At 38.9% G+C, this 19,739-nt stretch overlaps 2 protein-coding genes across 2 annotated transcripts; both read right to left on the minus strand.

The window, feature by feature from the left end:
* Positions 1 to 540: 540 nt before the first annotated feature.
* LOC103720224 (AP2-like ethylene-responsive transcription factor AIL1) lies at positions 541 to 6,332 on the minus strand. Its single transcript, XM_008809831.4, has 8 exons — positions 5,318 to 6,332; positions 5,138 to 5,220; positions 1,738 to 1,746; positions 1,550 to 1,644; positions 1,319 to 1,392; positions 1,184 to 1,234; positions 983 to 1,065; positions 541 to 875 (listed from the first exon to the last, which is right to left on the minus strand). Exons 1-8 carry the CDS (start codon positions 5,923 to 5,925, stop codon positions 733 to 735), a joined length of 1,146 nt encoding a protein of 381 aa, XP_008808053.1. The 5' UTR covers positions 5,926 to 6,332; the 3' UTR covers positions 541 to 732.
* Positions 6,333 to 9,953: 3,621 nt separating this feature from the next.
* Positions 9,954 to 18,195, minus strand: LOC103720225 (microtubule-associated protein RP/EB family member 1B-like). Its single transcript, XM_008809832.4, has 8 exons — positions 17,992 to 18,195; positions 17,265 to 17,333; positions 17,101 to 17,187; positions 14,113 to 14,219; positions 13,895 to 14,016; positions 13,715 to 13,791; positions 12,684 to 12,797; positions 9,954 to 10,727 (listed from the first exon to the last, which is right to left on the minus strand). The coding sequence occupies exons 1-8, from the start codon at positions 18,106 to 18,108 to the stop codon at positions 10,605 to 10,607; spliced, it is 816 nt and encodes a 271-aa protein (XP_008808054.2). The 5' UTR covers positions 18,109 to 18,195; the 3' UTR covers positions 9,954 to 10,604.
* Between the last annotated feature and the right edge of the window lie 1,544 nt (positions 18,196 to 19,739).

The raw sequence follows: 19,739 nt of genomic DNA on the forward strand, positions 1-19,739 counted from the left end.
CTCCTTCCCCCTATCTATCCAAACTATCCTGCTGGTGGTCTAGGAGCAATACTCAGCTCCTCTCTCATGTTACGTCAAAATCCCTCCCCCACCAATCCACCAATACCAGGAAAGAGGAACCGATTCAAGTAAAACCAAGAAGCCTGAAAAGGTTGAACCTATGCCCAAATTACCTCATAATGCTATTTTCAGGTGGAAACCTCGGCTTCCCTGGCTTTGAGTAAAGGGGTCACAGGCTGGGGAATTTTGGACGAATCACGAATAACCACTACACCGAACTCCCAACTACGTCTCAGTTGCGAGCTGGGTATTGCTCCAAAAAGTCCTGACCGTTGCCTCTTTGTTCTTGATTGGTGCATTTAGAAGGATTCAAGCATGTTTCCTGGCTGCTCGGATCGTTATTGGTGCATTTCAAGATTTGAACCAGCGTAATTATAATAATTAATGCGTCTCTTTTCCCTTTGTTCTATGACAAAAAGGGAACATGCTTCAATCTTAAAAATTAAAAATACAGGGAACTAAATTGTATATGACACAGTATTGCAAAACAATAACTTCTTCTAGAAAGCAAAGTCAACAAGAGTTTTTTTCATTCATTGACTTTGAACCTTTAACACCGATCCGGATTACAGCAATGCAGATTATGAAAAATATCCTGGCGGCGACAGACAGTCAGCAGCCTGAAATTAAAAAAAATTTACATTTATCTTCCAATAAAGCATCTGTTGGCCTTCACATCTCAAGTTTGCAGGGGCCTTCTAACCGCCTAAGACCTCCCTCACAGTAGTTGCTGATATCAAAATTTGTCACAGCATGCACACCTCGCAGTTCAATAGCTGCAATGTCATAGGCTTCTGCAGCTTCTTCCTCGGTATCTGATTTAATGCAGAAAGATATCAGTAATCTTGATATTTCTCAACCTTTTACAAAACCTATCTAGTATTTGATCAGGAAGAGTGAGGATAGGGGGCATAATGCTTACCAAAGGTTCCAAGGTAGATATCTTTGGCATCCCTGCTTTCACCAACGCGACCAATTCGAGCTTGCCATTTACCATCTTTCCGTCTTCTCAACCAGAATGCCCCACCAAGTGTGATGGGGCGACAGATTTGATTAGTATCAACCTCAACACATTATATGAAGAAACATTTAAAAAATAAAGGGACCAAAATGTATGGACAACCTCGTCACTCCTCTGTAAATCGATGCTCCCCTTGAGAAACAACTGCTTTTTCTGCCATGATAAAATGCCAGCAACAAATTATTATATTAGGCAGTGGTGAAAAAATTGGAGATCAGTTGGCTCCACCATGCATACCTCCGTACGTAGGCAACATACTCTTCCTGGGACATGGTCTTCATTGTCTCAAGCTCTTTCTCATAATCAGAAACCTGAGGATCAAGAAATGAAACCAGCAGTGTCATTCTCACATGCAGAAAATCCAAGGATGAGTTAACATATATAATCTCCTGAAGATTTGCACACACACACACACAAGATTGCATTAGCAATCTCACAGCACACACAAGATTGCATTAGTAATCTCACAGGGAAATTTAGTTTGGCATTTGTGCTTGGACCCCAGTATTTAAGAGCTGCGAGATCATGTGCTCTTGCTGCTTTCTCCTCAGAATCATAGCTGCCTGCATGAGAAATCCAAAGAGAACTGAATGAACTACCCTTTCTTCAAGCAAATCCAATGCAACACTAACCAAATCATCAACAATACTGCTTACCTAGATACACTGAAGGCACCACCGCCACAGCAATCAAAAGCAACAAACCCAGCGATAAGTGTGTCCCAGAAAAAAAGAGCAGACAAGGTAGAAGAATAGTTAGTTGGCAATACATCTAGATGGTACTGAATTCAAGCTTTCAGCTACGATAAATGGTCGAACTATTTAGGGAGGGATAAAAATGAATAAACCAGTGAAAAGTGACAAATAAATATAGAACAACCAGAGAACTCAGCACAAAGCTAATACTGCATATGCACCACTATGATTATTACCAAGGTCCGCCGTACTGGTACCGATCGGCGTACCGGTGGCCGGCCGGGCCGGTACGGTACCGGTCCGGTCCGGTACGTACCGGCCGGTACACGGTGGTTTCAAAAACCACAGCGCGAGGCGCTATGGTTCTAAAAAAAAAAACGTACCGGTGCGAACCGACCGGTACCAAGCGATATCGGCCGGTACCGACCGATACGGGCTCCGTACCAGTCGGTTCGGCTAAAAAACCGAAAAATACCGGTTTTCTTGTGGTTCCGGTACCGGCCTAGGACCGAACCGGTATGTACCGGCCTAGGACCGAACCGGTACGTACCGGCCTAGGACCGAACCGGTACGGCATTCCATGATTATTGCAAATGCACTTAAATCACATATAATAGCAACCAGTTCAACATTGACTAAAACGAGGTAACACTCAAAAGGTCTTTAAGGATTGTTCTTTGGTGGGCAGATATCATCGGAAAGTTAGTCAACTTTGACTTTCCTATTGACCAACTTACCCATATTCTCATTCTTCTTTAGGTGGGTAAGCTATTTTCCCATGGGTAGTATTTACCCATGAAATGAGAGGAAGTCTTACTCAAATGAGAGGTGCGTAAGTCATTTTCCCATCAACCAGTAAAATAACCTTTAATTTTATTTCTAAAATACCCCTACCCTAATAATAATATAATATAATATACAAAGGGTATTATGGAAAATATGGATAGATCCTAACAACTTACTTGGGAAAGTGGTAATGCAAAAGAACATGGGTAACATATTTCGGATTCACTTTCCAATACATAAAAGAACATGAGTAAATTATTTTTCTGTCTATATGTTGCTCGGAAAATACTTATCCAGAAAAATATAGATTCTCAAGTAAGGTTTTTGCGCCCCCCCCCCCCCCCCCAAAAAAAAAAAAAAAAAACAAAACAAAACAAAAGTAGGGCCTTAAGGAGGAAGAGGTGCCATACTAGTAAAGCTAAATAAGTTATCTATAACTTATAGTTGAAGTGGTGAACATTGTTACTTTAAGGGGGCAAAAGAAAGGAAAAGAAAAGAAAAAGAAACAAAGATTCTTTTAAATCAGGATCGGAGCAGTTACAAGGATATCCTAGTTGCTGCCACTTTCCATGTATTCTACAGTATAATATATTCAGGGTTCTTGTTTGTTACCATCTTCAAAGAATGAGAATATATAATACAGTAGCATGTATGAATGGCTGGCAAATATAGGGACAATTTTAGCAAAGTACTGTATCACATAGCAGCATCTCTTCTCACTGCCTACTTGAGATCAAGAGATGGAGAAAGAGAAGCTGGGAAGTGAGGAAGTTATCAACAAGTGGGAGCTCAACTATTCTGGAACTAAGTTAGCTGGTTGTTGATAGCAATTTATGTTAGAACTCCAGCCTAAGCAGCAAATCAACTGCATGCCAATTATAGAGGGAGTCTTTAGATGCACAACATAAGAGGTTGACATAACTCAACCAACCTAGAAGACATGGAGAGAAAATGATAATCATTGGCATCTAAGGAAAGGAAAGACTATAGAGCAGTTAAAAGACTATCAAGGACTTGAGATATGCCTCTCTAGTTAGGTTCATCTTAGCTTCTCTTTATAAATATTACCCTCCTTTGAAAGGGTGGCCTTATGGGATCACTGAAGGACCTAGGTCCACAGTGAAGCAAGAAGAGATGTTGCTCATTCTCTAGATGGAGCACAGGCCAGGAGTATAGTCCCATCTCGTCTGCATAACCAAGCTTGTTTCTTAGTTGACTCTGACATGACCGCTATCCCTCTTGGCATTGGCACATGAAACATGAAATATTAAGTCATCTTGCAAGCATGGAATCCACAAAGTTAACATGGGTCACATACAACATCTAGTTTTGCATGTTGAGATCCATCCAGTTAAGGAGGCAAATTAACTCCTACATGACTTCCCCCGTCAATTCTGGTCCATAAGTACCTTGCAAAGGCATATTTCGTTAGCAATGATCAAAACAAAATATTTTCCACCCCACAACTACGGGGATCTAGCATCAAAGTCAATTGACTCGAAATCCAAAACATAAAAGTAAGGTAAATTTCCTTGTAAGAAGCACAGGGAATGAGTATAAGAGGTAAATTTCCTTGTAAGAAGCACAGGGGATGAGTATAAGATCATTCCAACTCACATGAAATGAATGTTTCCATATGTCTCGTTTAGACATCATTGTCATTTATAAACTTGGGAAAGTAGGAAAGAGAATTTGGAACCATTTTTACAATGGATTTCTTGCATGTATCATCACAGCAGAGAAGATTCATGAAGTAGAGGATAATTGATAAAACTAGAAGCCACAATACTATATGACCATCGAATCCTACAAACTGGTAAAGTTTCTTAAACATTGTCTGGGAAAAAAATAAGAAAAATTCTGTACAACTTGAGCTCATCATGGCCCATTCTTAGAGGGCAGACTTCAAGGAGCACTTCTCATTGCTAATACCAACAAATAAATGACTTGCATTATCGGGTCCTCAAGAGGCAAGCCATGGCAATTGGTAAGGTTTCCCCATTGTGACCTCGGGATCCCAGGTTCTAAACATAGGACAGTCTCTCTGCATGCGGGGATAAGATTGAGTACATCTGACCCTCCCTCAACTCAGCAATGATAAGAACCTCGTGCACCAGGATGCCTTTTTTTTATTCTTTGGTCCTAACAAATGAAATCACACTGAAGTTGACATATGAACATTCAAAGAAGAATTTCATATGAACCTCATGTTGATGAGATTCCACAACATCATAAATACAACCAAGATGGCAGACAGGTGATGGAAGGTTGGAAAAGCCCAGCAAATCATTTTCAACCATTCTGCTCAAAACTGCCAATAAGATTGCAAAGGAGCCTATGATAGTGTTTACTGTTTACTCTGAACACTAATGTTTTATATTTTGATGCAGTTTGCAGTATTACTACCTTCCTAAATTTTTTCTGACCAACATCTTAGTGCAATCACTTCATAAAATCCTCGACAATGATAATGCCATATAAGTGCCTTCTGATTTATGATTTATTATTAATAGTTCAAACTTTACAAAGCAGAAAACAAGAGAAAAGGACAAAATTAGAACGAGTGCAGGCATACCATGTTTGCCTTTCCGTTTCCGGCCTTCCACTTGGCTTGCGTTGTCCCACAGATGAGCCTCAAATTTCCCGCTCCATTTCAGCCTGCAATTGGACCACCAAATGCCACAACAAACAATAGAGATTTGTATCCTCACAAAGATTGAAACTTTTCCCAGATGAGAAGTCCCTCTAAACTTACTTAGTAACTCCATGATAGCTCGACGACCGCGGGGCAGCATACTTCTTCATTGCCGCAGCAAGAAGAGTACCCACCTTCTTCTCCGGACTCTTCCCAGGTGCAGCCATGTCAGCAACTGATCGACTGCCATTGGCGACCTCAATGTACTCGGTCTTCTTCTCGGCAGCAGGGCTGGTCGCATTAAGCACTTCACCGCTTCCCGCACTTTTCTCGGGCGCATCCATGGAAACAACCAGACCACTGCCATCGGTTGCCTCGGAGGAACCAGCCTTCTTCTCATTATGATCTTCACCATTTATCAACAGCACTTCCGACCTAACTGGTTCGTTTCCGACTGCAGCATCTTCCAAAGATCCAGCCTTTTCTTCAGATGTGACTTCTAATGGATCAGATTTCTCTTCAGCAGCACTAACAGCCACGGAATCCACTTTAGGGGCGGCGTCTTCTTGAGGTCCCGCAGTCTCCGGGGGTTCGGCAACAGTCTTTTCGCTGGCGGTGGTGGCATCCAAGCTCTCACCACTGTCGTTCAAAGACGGCAGCAGAGGTGCGGGGTTCTTCGGAGCCATGGCATCTTCCGACGGATCTGGCGATCTCTCTGCCTCGCTCATTTGTAAGAAACCCTAGCGCTCTCCCTTCTCCGAATCCTAATCTCCCTTCCAGTCCTTAAAACCCCGGCCAACTAGAAAAACTATCCCAAGATCTGCAGAGAGATGAAGCCCGAAATAGACGCAGAAGAGGGGGAAAACTATTTTTTATCGTTTCCCAGTAGATCTAGAACTCCGGAGAACTCAAAGAAATAGAAAAAAGAAAAAAAATCTTTGTTTATCTCGAGATTTCGAGGAAAAGTTCTGTGTTTAAGATTGCAATCGAGGAATAAATCATGGAATTACTAAGGAGAAAAAAATCGGAAACTTTGCCCTAAAATACGGTAGTACGAAGAAAGCAAAGAACAGACCGGCCGGGGTTTGGGTTCGAAGAGAAAAATAGAACAAGAGATAGGGTTGTGGAAGGATGAGTGGGGGGGGTGTGAGATTACCCGACGGGTATGGGATCCAGAGAGGAGTGGAACTCGGCTTCAGCGTTACGCTACGCCTCTTGCCGCCACAAGGAGTCGCTCCCATCGAGTGCGCACCGTACAGGGAAATGCCGTGCTCCGCGCGCACCTGCCGGTCGATCGTGTCTCGCGCGGATCTTAACGCGCTGGATAGTTCGGCGCGCCGGGATCAAGCGCCTGGAGAGCCGAGCACCAGCTTTGGAGAACACGCGTCACGTGGGTTGGCACGGATCATGAGGCGGGTCTGGAAGCGCGAAGTCCACTGGTTGCTCGGAGATGAGAAACTCGTGATGAGCTTTTTATCGCGCAAACGCACGAATCTGAAGACGGTGGCGTAAAACCTACGGAGACTGCAGCGATGCACGTTCCCTTGTTATGGCGGCTCTGGTGCACAGTGTTAAGAGATGGATTTATGCAGTCAACGGCTATGATTCAATGATAAATAGGGGTTTGCTTGAATTCGTAGGATGGAGGCTCAGAGTCCACAAGTGCTTGGTTGGATGGTATCATTCTTGCCATTTAGAATTTATTTGGTTCAACGTAAGAGGAGAAGAAAAAATATAGCCAATAAAAAAATTAAAGAAATGCCTTATGTTTCTTGAAGTTTTCAAAATAAAAAATAAAAAATAGTTTTTCTATGACAATAAAATTTTTACAATTCATAGAAAAAAAATTATATGGAACATGAAAAAGTCTAATTCCTACCGACCGAAAATTAGAATAATTTTTTTAAAAAATATTCTTAAGTTTTTAGATAAAATAAGATTGAATTTTTCTCTTGTTTAAAGGCATAATAGATATTTTATACAACTTTTTCAAATAAATTGTTGCCTAATCAACTTCAAAAGATGGGTTTTAAACCTAACTCAAATTTGCCTTCAAAACGGAATGGAGTTTTGTCTGGCCCAAATTTTTTCTAAAATTTTGGGCCCTCATAAACCATCAAATTGCTGTATTTAGCGCCAAAAGTTCCAGATTTACACCAATTTAGGGGAGATTATTAACATAATAGCATTTCTTGAAGAATGGGGTGTGTATATAATAGAGGTAAGGATTAGCCCCTTTTAACCTCTTTTAAAGAAAAAAAAAAAAAGGAAACTATCTTGGAGTTTTAAATGGTGTACCTTCAAATATTTAAACTTGAATAATTATATTACAAATGAAAAAGAAGGGTCATTTTTGTATATTATTTTTTTGTATTTTTATTCTCTACAAATTAATGAAATACACCACAGAAATTGGTGGTGAAGATGACAATTGCAGAAAATTTGTGCTATCCCTTGCTTATATTTTCACTTTTTCAAAATACAATAAATATTTGGCAAAAGATGCTGAAGAATTTAGAAACTTTTGTTTAAAACAGAAGATTATTTTTTCTTGAGTTCTTGAAAATGGAAACAGGAAACTAAAACAATGCCAGATGGGTTGACAATCATGCTTACTATTTTAGGTTTTAAGCCCGTTTATTTTTTAGTTATAAAGAGCGTGTGGAGGAATATTCATTAAAAAAGAATTCTTTATAATGAGATAAATGGATAGTTGGCTCCATAACAAACCACCAAGATTCATTGAATTGTCTTATAAAGCAGGCTTCACTGATTTGCGCTATAAGAGTAGAGGTAATTATAACCGAGAAATGGAATCAAAGATTTATTCTTAATACAGCCATCATTGATGGCCAGAAGAGAGATTGAGAGAGAAGGTTGTGGACTTTAGGGATGAATGATCTGAAAGCATGCCTTTTCATTCCTATAACCTTGGTTTCTGAAACTCATTTCCTTGGTTGTACACACTTATTTCACTACAAGATATTTAAGAAAATCTATACTTCTTATGAACAAGCACTTATGGCTGACCAGTATTATCAGTTCCTCTCTGTTTGTGCGACAACTAGAATTTATGGCCCCCTACCTTGTTTTCACAAGCAAAGCTGGGCTTACCATTATTATAAGATATAGGATATAAGATATACTTCCAAGTTTTTTGCCAGCCTACAGCAGCCAATATTGTGAGTCACATGTTTACCCTATTCATCCATCCCATTTTATTGTTTGATCACTATATTGAGATAATAATTATCACTAAGGATTTGCCATTATTTTGGTTCAAAATCTCTTCTCCATGCATGTATTTTTTAAATAAAAGGTTCAGCTAGTTTTCTGTAGACTACTTTTTTTTTTCAAGAGCATTTTCCACAATACTCTTGCCCTCAATGTATTCCAATCTCACCAAATGATAGTGATCCACAATGAGCTAAAGGTTTGAGGATAATGAAATGTCAACTATCACTCTTAACATATTGATCATGCTGTATCAGCTGCAGGTGTCTGAACAGTGTGGTACTTCTTTGGGTGTTCCAGCAGCAAGGTGCTCTTCTTTTGAGTTGAAACTCACTGAAACATTGCACATCTCCACTCAAGCATGTCTAATCAACGGATCGGCCACAGAGTACTTGTGTGCAGAGTGATGAGTTCGATCTATATTTCTCTTCCAGCCTGCAATTTCTCCTATTATGATTATAGCTATACCCAGACCTTCTAGGCTTCTTAATGATTTGGGTTTGGTCATGGAAATCCTCATTTACCAATTGTCTCTATCTATTCCATCAATATAATCTCAAGCTTTTTTCATATCCTCACTCACAATATACAGCCATGTTACTGTAACTCTTTCCCCCCTTCTTTCTCTATCCTTAAAGAAAAGAGTACTACCTTATCGTAGAGGACCGCTTGGAACTTCGTTTTATTTGTTCGTATTTATCTTATATTCTTTTCATCTTCCCATTTCCTTCAAACAAAGAATTGATTACCTTTTCTCAGGACCACCTTCGGTCTACGTCATAGGTTTTATTGTACTATTTGGTTTTTAATCTCATTATTTCTTATTCTCACAGCCAGCTGGTTTCCGATCTTTAGTTTCTCACACTACGGAGGTTCCCGCTTCTTGCATGGCCTTGTGAAGGTGAGGCACATTCGTGGCTTGCAGCAAGTTTAAATGGGAAATGGAACTAGGATTCAATTTTAACTGGATGGTGGCCATCTGACCAAGTTTGGCATATATTTTCGCCGAACTTTGTGATCTTGTGGTTGATCAAGAAGATTGAGCACAAGTCTTCGGAACAGGGATGGCTGGCATCTAAATTTCAGACAACCATCTGGAAAAAATTTAGTAGAAGAAATTAGTGGGCTAAACTGTGAGATATCGTAGTAACAAGAATGGCTAGCATCTAAATTTCAGACAACCATCTGGAGAAAATTACAGAGAGGATATATGGTGGTTCTCACTGTGAGATGGTAGCAGTGGAGATTGTAGTTATAATAGAGATGGCAGCAGCAGGATGGCACGGTGGAGGTTTGCGAGGCCTATCTATATTTACGGAAATGTGCTTGATCCTTCATTACAACATGGAGGACTGAGTTCTGAGGCTGCTAAGACAATATGGCAAACTAGGATCCCCTTAAAGCTCAAGATCATTTGGTCTCTCTCAAAAGAAAAGCTGCCAGCCAAGGATAACCTGCTTAAGAGGAATATTCAACTAATTCCACATACATATAATCCAACATCCACCATTCAAAAGGTCTGCTTCAAGTCTGCTTTGCAGCAGCAAAATCAAAAGTTTCTGCTGGATTATCAAAATTCCCGTCAAACACCTAACATGAATATGCAAGTCCAGTGATACATGATGGCAGACCCCCCAGTCCTCAGCCCTACCCCTTCTGCAAACACCTAAAGCCACAACCTTTTACTGACACCGCAGAAAATGTGGCTTCAATGTGTTTGGTTTTGGGCGATCAAAAGTATTGCTTAAGTTACATAGTCAACACCCCCCCCCCCCCCCCCCCCCCAAAAAAAAAAAAAAGGCTATTCAGCAAGAACTAAATAAAGTAATGGATAACAACAGTTTCAAACCTGTCTTCCCCGTGTTAACCAAAATTTCTACTAGAATTTTAAGCATCAAGCAACTATCACCCACCCACAGCTCTAGGCTATAAGTGGTTGCTTCCAGGTGAAACATTGATCATGGTCCATTCTGAAAATGGTTGCACAATCCCACTTGTTCAAGAAGAACCAGGGGAGGGGGTAAAGAGAAAGAGTCTTTAGCGTACCAGTTAAAACAGGTTCTGCTTGTTTGCACACATGAACAGGTTTACTGCCACTGGAATAGACACTCACCATCGAGATATAATGATCTAGCGGTCCTAAAGCCACCATGAAACAAGTGCAAGCATTTGTTCACTCTGCTTCATCTGCGAACATGTCAGGATCCACTGATCTGCTTGCAAGTTCTTGTGCTTCAGCCAAAGGAGAGTCTTTTGCATCAGCGGCATACAGAATCTTGCGGATTGCTTTTGTCATCTGTTAAAAAAACAAAAGAAGGTTCTGAGTCCAACATGCTTGCTCGTCTTTTTAGTTCATGCATATTTTATGCATACAAATCTACATCGATAAGGCCCATGCAGGCAATGTATGTCTTGCATTCACATCATCCATCAGCATGTGCACTATAGCCAGCTCATTTTCAGTTGAGCTTTTCTCCTACAAGAGTATTTATAATATTTGTGCCATTGATCCTCTCGCAAATTTTTCCCACTCTCTTGAAAGCTGCATCAGCAAGACAGTATACGGACAAGAATGATAATTATAAAGTACAAGAAAATATAGCTTATAGTTGGTGTTACAAGATGCAACATTTCATTTCTCCGAGCAGTACAGATGATCAAAGTGGTTGTGAATGTCTTATTCACAATTTGTTACCAGATCATTCATGTGGTTTAAAGACAAACGAACAGTCTACAAGAGTTCTTCCAGTGGTAATGAATGAGTAGATTTTCAGAGAGAGAGAGAGAGAGAGAGGGGAATTAGTGTGCCATTATCATAGGCACAAAATTGCAAGGGCTTCATCTCAGATAAGGAATCCTTAAGTATTTATTGGAAAGAAACAATAAGCTAAATTAGAGGAAGTGTCCTATAAACTGAGCAAGTGAAATCACTTACTGCCAACTTGACCTGTTGTAACATTTACATCAATAAGCTTGAGTTCATCTAAAATTATTGGAATTACTAGTAGGTAATAAATCCAAACCTTTAACAACAAAAATAATGTTTATCTTGTAGAAAAAGCTGTTGGACTCTAAGGTGCAAACCAAGATGTCATCTTAATATATCAGATGTCTAGCTTTGGAAGTCATGCATGTGTGCTTGAATTCCACAGTAAGTCAACAGAAGCTTCATCTATGCAGAAAAATTCTTTTATACAGTAACGAGACGGAGTTTTAGTCTTCAGAACTTTGGCATGGATTATTGCATGTTTTCATATGACTTCTCCAATTGCCATAAGGTGTGGAGAAATCATGCACAGATTTTTAATTCTAATGTGTAGCTTTAGCATCTCAATTGCATTAGTTGCCACTTGCCAGTTTGGCACTATAACAAAAATGGCATGTTCCTAGATGAGAACCTGCAAGAAGCAGCGATAACTAGGTGCAAAATGGTGGCTGTAATTTTTCAGTTATATCCAGAAAATCACTCAACAATGGAAAGAGATTGAGATCAAATATATAGACTTGTGATTCGGTTGAGCTTCCTCATTTTCAAGCAATTTCACTAATACAGTTGCAACAGTTGAGACAGAAAAGGGTCCCGCTCCTTATTAAGCATTGTTACAAATTGTCCTGGCCAACAAACTTGTAACAAAACCAACATCCTTGCAATTTAAAATACTAGAGCAATAGCATTAGAATGCGTAGTCAAAAAGTAGAATGCAACTGTCTCAAAAATTAATACCCATAATGCTGATCCTCTGTGTAAATTATGCTTGTCTTGTTTTTATACCTTGGTAATCATACATCATCAGTCCCTTAATCAGCAGCAATAAATGCTGGGTCCATGTTTGAGAAGTATAGTTTGACAGTGATATTCACCATGACGGATCGATATTGAAAGTCCTATATTGGTAGATTTCTGCAAGTTGCCAAAAACAACTTGCCGAAAGAGATACTGAGGCTGACGTCATGAACATATGCCCAAATTGCAGATGATTTCAGGTGTTCAATAAAAATCTGAACACTTAGTGACCAATGCAGTGTAAATGGTGATTGTATCAGGACTCACATCAAGCCTAACGATGACTCAGTTTTTATATAATTAAACGACAACATCCTCTCAGAATCTCTAGATACTAAAAAAAAATGCAAATGCTGGCAGTCAATTCTGAATGAATAATGATAGTTGGTACTCGAAGAAAAGAAGTGGTTGTACATGATGAAAACACTAGACAATAGCTGCAATAGTTCAGATATTTTGATGATGTACCGGTAGATGCTCCAGCTCAGGCCTCTGGCAAAGAATCTCGATGTCCCGCAATTTTGCAAAGTAGAAGTCCCTTTCCTTTTCCATATTGTCAACCGAAAGTTTAAGTTCTGCAATCTGCAAAGCAGTGGCAAAAGTCTAATTAGCATATTGTCAATACAGCAAAAGACTAGTCTACAGGTCAATCATTTTAATTTAATGAAAGATTGAATTTACAATTTTTTTAAGATTAAAATTCTTTTATTTTGTAGCTATCAATGTCTAACTTATTGTCTAGACCAGAAGGCCTAGCCATATTCCAGGTTAGGTTTCATATGCACGATAGCTTATGGTCATGTTGCAAGATGAAAGACCATCAAAAACAACATTTCTGTAGATTTTCTATTTCTTTTAGTATGAATCACAACCTGCAGTGGTGTGATATGTTTACTTTAGCAGTCAAAAATATAGGACACTTCAATTCTATGGTGCAAGTAAAAAAAGGTGCTACAGTAAACTGCCACCATGAGTTCAAAAACTCCCATGATTCAAAGTTTGTTTCCATTAGTTCCAACAATGACAATCATGGCTAACTTATGACTGGACCCAAAATTTAAGTTTTTGGCATCTAGTGGTTGGCATAGTATCAGAGGAGCCAATGGTTATCAGTTCAAATCCCATTAAGGTCATTTTTCATTAATTCAGTCATTTGTTATCTTGAGTCTTTTCTTCTCTTGTGTTGTTTCCAGGCTGCACGTGATGGAGGGTGTTAAGCCATGATATATATTGTTGACCACTTCTCTAGCAGCTCAAGATTTTAGGGTCTAGTGGTAAGTTAACAGTGGGAATGTAAAAGAACACTGCAGAACTTCTAGGATTGGAATATTTGGATTTACATCCATTAATCAGAATGATATCTGCATGATTACTGGAAGGAAAGAAAACACATTATTCAATCAACCAACTAAACCTGAAATCTACGATTGCCAAATGGGCAAACAGAAACATACAGATGTGGTGTCAAAATGGCAGTTTCAGTTCCGAATTTCTTTTACCTTCTCAGACAGTTCCTGAACCTGGGCTGCAGAATCTTCTGCGCTAGACGTGGCACACACTTTCCCTTGCTTGGAACCTGCATCAATACAGCAATATGCTAAGCAACATCAAACAACACATATCCATAAGCAACTCAATCTCAGAAAACGATGCAAGGAAACCAGAAGAATTGAGGCTACCTCCATCTATAGAACCACGATTTGGTAAGCTGTTAACTTGTAGTGATTTGGATGATTTGTGAGAACCCCTCAGATTTCGTTCTTTCCCTCCCTTGCATCTTCTCTCAACAGGGTTATAGTTTCTGGAACAATCAAGAATGTCTGCCTGAGTGAGTTTCTTCATAATTTATCAAAAACACATAGTACATTAAGAATTTAGTTCTTAAAAGAGGACGTACTCATTCATAATTCCACCATTTACAGAATCACAGTACCGCTTCAGCCATTGTAAGAACTCCAAGTTGTCTAACGGCCGTCCTTTAACAAGTTTATTGACTTCAATGTGCTGTAAAAGAAGCCAGTCGCAAAAGGAAATAAACAGATTTTTTCAAAACTTAACAAAAGATAAAAGGTTCATGTGTCAATTATGTAACTTTGATGTATGCATATAATTAGACCAAGGTCAGAAACCAAAACAGGTATGCTCAAATGCACATACGAGTCAACCATAAAATAGTTGAGAACTTGCCTGTTTTACATAAAAGAATCTTGGGAATTGGTTAAAAATGCTAGAATAAATTCTGCCTTCATGTCACGGGTAATGATGTAACTTCAATAATCACACTTCTAATCAAGCCAACCCCATAACCATTGAGATAATCGACTACTTAGGAGCTAGGGTTGCTACTGTAAATCCTTCTTTGCCCACCGTCCACTCCCCCCCCCCCCCCCCTCTTCTGGATATGCTTCTCAATTTTCATGATTCTGAGTAACCTACTTTAAGGCAACTAGCCTTTCATTGATTTGAAAGAATATCTTACATTCTATACTTGCAATATGTCGCCAGGTAATCCATTAAAGAAAGCATATATTAAAAGTTACTTGAATGAAAAAGTTCTTAGAGGAGCATAAAAAGAAATATATTACAAAACAGCATGCAAAAATATAATACTAAGTCATCAAATGGCCCAACATAAATCCAATGACAAACTGCATCATTAACATTACCCAAGCCTTTCCTTGTCAAATAATGTATTTAGCTATTGAGCACAACTTTATGTTGATAAGGCTCTAGAAAAGGATTTATAAATTTTACAGTCGTCCACATAACATCAACCTATTAGAAATTAGCATCACAGGGGCAAGAAAAACTCAACTGAGAGAGGGACCCAACACGAAACATAAATGGCCAATTGACAGGTACAGAAATATACCTTTTTGGTCACAGTTTATCCTTACACAACCAAGGAGAAGCTCTCTGATGTTATCCATAGACTTGAAAAGAATGCCTAGATGAAGTGAGTGTTAACTTTTGATAAAGGGAGCTGGCAGCTTTTTTCATCCCTAAGGCACAAATAAGCCAAAGAACTCATTGGAATGAAATCTATTTAATATCAAACTTGAAACCTAATAAAATCAAATTCAGATCCAATTTTCTATCTTGGCATCCCATCGGGATTGGGCTCATGACCAGGTGAATCATGTCTTATGGGGTTTAAATGTAGATCCAGCATGCATCTGACTAAAGTCCTAAGAATTTTACTTATCAGGGCTGCATCAAATATTAATTCTAGATGCCCATACCATCTTAATCAATTCTCACGCACTTTTTTTTTTTTTTTGATTTTTCCACACTTGCACTTCCTCATATTCAACCATCGCTTTTTTCTTGATTTAACCACAATATCCATCTAGCATTCCAGTCTCTTCTATGTTCATGTTATGCTTTCCACCACCTTATTGTTCAACATGTTATGGCATAAGTCATTGCATGGCCTTTGTTGTTTCCTTCAAAATTCTCACCTGTCTCAAACACATGCTAGTCAAATAACAAAGAAAGGAACTTCTATGTAATCCATGTGTATTGCACATAATTCTTCATCTCTAATAATTCCGAGTTGTCTTAGATGATTGCAACAATGTATCACTTAGCTGTTATTTTCTTCAAGTTCCCTTTCCAATTATATAACCAATTTTCCAATTGAAAATACATAGCATGCACCTCATTTTCACTCTACTAATTTGTTAGCCCTCACCCTGTATAACTTTCTTCACAGGTCCAAATCAGAATTCGATCCTGTTCTTATGTCATCATTTAACACTATCATCTAATCATAATTCATCCTTTTTTATAATTTATTTCTGTTTATTAATACAAAAAAAAATTCACTTATCACACTAAAACTACATCAAAAGCTTGTCCTTCTTTACCTCCTTAATTTAGAAAATGGTTGGGGAGAAGTGACAAGACATGTATGTTATACAGGGCATGTATGTTATACAGGGCATGACACATTATCTAAGGCCTAGACAGCCTGCAAAGGTAGCCCCAAATCCTTGGCAGGAGATAGACTGCATGTTGATCCTAAAACATGCCAAAGTGATTAGGCAGACCTTCTAAGCCGGATGGGTTTGTCATCCAATAGCCAAACCCAAAACACTTAATCCAATGTCAGGGCCGTCAGCCATTGTTGTGGTGGGAAAATCAGGGCCAGCAGTGAGAGGTATGGCAGAGGGTGGCAGTGGCAAAGCAACAAGAGCACAGAACTAGATAAATTTTTCGTCCTTTTCCCTTGTTTCTTTTCTTTTATTCTGTTGCCCCCTCTGTATTCTTTTTTATTGTTGCTGCTGCAGTCCTTGTTCCATACAAGGCCAGCTGTGACTGTTGTTACTGCCTTCATTATGTTCAGCAGTTGCTGCTGACGCTGCAAGTGCAGCCACATGCAGCAATTGCTGATGCTACAACTGTCTTGACCTCTAGGTGCTTGCTGGGTCTTGGGTGGTTCCATGTTCAGCTGTTTATCTCCCACAGTCTTTGAAAACATTTTATCTTATGCATGTCATTGACAATTTATGGGACCATTTGTAGACTTCTTTCCTAATGTCCACCTAATTAACATTCATGGTGATCTAGCATGTAGCTTCTCCAAGTATTAGTAAATCATGTCAAAATTGTCAAGTATTAGTTTCTCCAATGTACATTATCTTTTGTATTTTTGCCATTATTTATCCAGCATAAACTCCTAGCATACTATCGATGATATCAGCAGACATACCCACAGTTTGAACCTTGTTCTTCTATAAACATCCATATACACACATACATACATATATGTATGTATGCATGTATGTATCTATTGACATATTAATAATTTGAACCTTGTCCTAGTTTCACACATTAAAGAAAAACATAGGTATGATAGACTTTTCAGTACAAAGACAGATACCTTCTCTATTTTCAACTTGGTGAATACTTCTTGAAGAAGCTTGTAATTCTGAATCATGTCATACTCAGTCTTTGCATCAAAATTCACCTGTAAGAAATATGAGCATTAAGCACATCACCCGAACAAAGCATTGGAACATAAAGGAAGAAAAGGCAGGGATGTACCTTGTGCATGGGGACAACTCCTGGATGGACCATATCCATCATCTGGCACTGGACAGCACCTGATGCAGCCTGCAACAAAACCATTATAACAAGGGACATGCTTTCTTTCATTCCAATCCACGGAGTTAAAAAGTTACCAATTTGCTCCATAAAAATTTCGACTAATGACATAAACCAAAAGATGAGAAGATTAATGTCCAGAAATAAGCATCAAACTCCATTGTCTTCAAATGTGAATCTTCGATCATAATCACGACTGACCTTGTCTTTGCGTCAAAATTTCAAATTTATTCGTTTGATCCCCCAATCAATCTCATATATTCCCCAGTAGTTTTTTTTTTATTTTAAAAATTTTAAAGAACACCTTTTCGCATCATTACCTCCATAGGGGTTTACCTCCGAAGGTAAATAAAAAATTTAATTCACCATTAGTTGCCAAAAATGGAAAGATTTACCTGAAGAAAACCGATCAAAATACAATGCCGCTAATGCTTTAACTTCCCCGATAATTCCCCACAAACCCATTCTTGAAGTGTGATCTTGCAAGAATCTGGCCGATACTCGATTATTTTAAACCCATTTCAAGCAAAAAAAAAAAAAAAAAACGAAGAACTAATGCTACACGCCTACACCGGATCCAAGAGAGAAAACAAGAAAAAAAGGTCACTAAATCGATGAAAACCCTAGAAGAGGTAGAAGAAGGACTCTAAAAATCGGGAGCGAGTACCTCCTCGACCTTGGTGAGGCTGAGCTGGAGTGTCGCGTTGATCCAAGACAGGATCTCGCTCCTCCCAACGAAATACGCGCTGTCCATCATCCCAATGTTCGCCGCCGCGAACGCCATCGGACGGCCGTCGCCGGGGAGAGAGAGAGCAGGGGGGCACCGAGTTCTATTCCTTCTCCCAACCGGGAGATCACGCTTTAATGATATACAAAAATAAATGCTAAATGGTGAGCTCCAGAAAGCCAAAAAAACACAATGTCGTTTGACCGAATGCCGAGATTGGGGCAGGGTTTAACCGTGTTTTAGAGCCTACTTTTTTTCTTTTTTGCCCCTCCTGTTCTTGATGAAATATATATTGTTTCGATTTTTTAAATTGTCATTTGCCTGAGCAGCGCACGGCTTGTCTTTATAGATTATTGGATTCAAAAATTTCCCATAACAAAAAAAATTATTTTATTAAAAGAAAAACTCTTCCCATAACCTTTCTCTTTGCCAGGTTCCACCATTCCTATCAACAAATCAAATCTCTATTCAATTTTATAAACTAGAATGGCTCATTTTTGCTTAATTTAATAGAAAATATAAAATAATTTATAATTTTTTGTCCTATCAGTTGAACCGGAAAGAATACCATCTTTATTTTTTTTTTAGCGCGCACGACACCCTTTGAATTGGAGAGGATAAGATATCTAGCATATTTTGGGATTTTTTGTTTGCCGATTCTATCGGCTATATTTTTACTCGTGTTTTATGATACGTCTGTTTTAAAAAAAATAATAATTAATTTAATGATTAATGTAATAATACTGTGGGTTATTATTCATTTATTCCGTTTGAGAGTAAAATATGGAGGAAAAGATTATCCCGTAATTAACGGCCGTTAATTTCGTGGCAACGGTTTTGGAGGGATTCTGAATGATAGGAGGATGTCAGTGTCATCGTTTATAGGGCACGTGAAAACGAAGTGGGGACGTCCTTCTCACTCAGGTACGGCTCGTTGACGGGACTCGGCATTAAATTTTTTCAAATTTTACTGCGTGGTCCCTGGCTCAGCAGGCGAATGCCCGGCTGGCCCTTCTCTGGTGCTACAGCACGCGAGTTGGAATCCTCTCCAAATCGTACATGGGTTGAGAGAGTCAGTTCACCGTTACGTAGGATTTTGATTGGTACGATGAGATTACGTAAATCCTATCAACTGTTACTCAGTTATGTCGAGTAGTGGACGATAGTGATTAGTGAGTGGAGTTTCGAGAGCAGAGCTAAGAACAGACGGACGTAGGAGGTAGGTTTTGAGAGCCGACTATATTATTAATCAGAGTGATCTAAAGATGGTGGTTGATTGAACCTAGAGCCGGTTTGATCAGGAAAAGAGTCACTCACTACTACTTGATATTTGAAGAAACTTAAGAGAGCGGGCTTTTTCGCTGTCAGGCGAGACTAGCGGCGCTGCTGGCTTAATTGTCTTTTTAATAGTGGAGTATTTTGAAGAGATGCTCTAAACGGACTTTGTAGTTATGCTAATTACTTTTTGTGATATTTTATTATTTGATTTTATGGAATGTATCCATACTAGATTTGTATCAACCATCGGTCCTTCTCTTATGACTATTATGTGGGATTTGATTTGATTCCTATAATATATATTTTGCATTTTTTATAGATATTGTGTGGGATTTGATTTTGTCATATTATATAGGATTTGATTCTATACAATATGTATTTTTCATTCTTGATACATATTGTGTGGGATT

This window comes from Phoenix dactylifera, chromosome 6 (assembly GCF_009389715.1).
Source record: "Phoenix dactylifera cultivar Barhee BC4 chromosome 6, palm_55x_up_171113_PBpolish2nd_filt_p, whole genome shotgun sequence".
Lineage (NCBI taxonomy): Eukaryota > Viridiplantae > Streptophyta > Magnoliopsida > Arecales > Arecaceae > Phoenix > Phoenix dactylifera.

Coding starts and splice junctions, on each gene's coding strand:
- LOC103720224 (XM_008809831.4), bottom strand. CDS start 5,925: ATGAGCGAGGCAGAGAGATCGCCAGATCCGTCGGAAGATGCCATGGCT. Junction 1,393..1,549: donor ATGCCAAACTAAATTTCCCT/GTGAGATTACTA, acceptor CTTGATCCTCAG/GTTTCTGATTATGAGAAAGA. Junction 1,235..1,318: donor TATGTTGCCTACGTACGGAG/GTATGCATGGTG, acceptor TTATCATGGCAG/AAAAAGCAGTTGTTTCTCAA.
- LOC103720225 (XM_008809832.4), bottom strand. CDS start 18,108: ATGGCGTTCGCGGCGGCGAACATTGGGATGATGGACAGCGCGTATTTC. Junction 14,220..17,100: donor CCAAGTTGAAAATAGAGAAG/GTATCTGTCTTT, acceptor CTTCTTTTACAG/CACATTGAAGTCAATAAACT. Junction 12,798..13,714: donor TTCAGGAACTGTCTGAGAAG/GTAAAAGAAATT, acceptor ACTGCTTTGCAG/ATTGCAGAACTTAAACTTTC.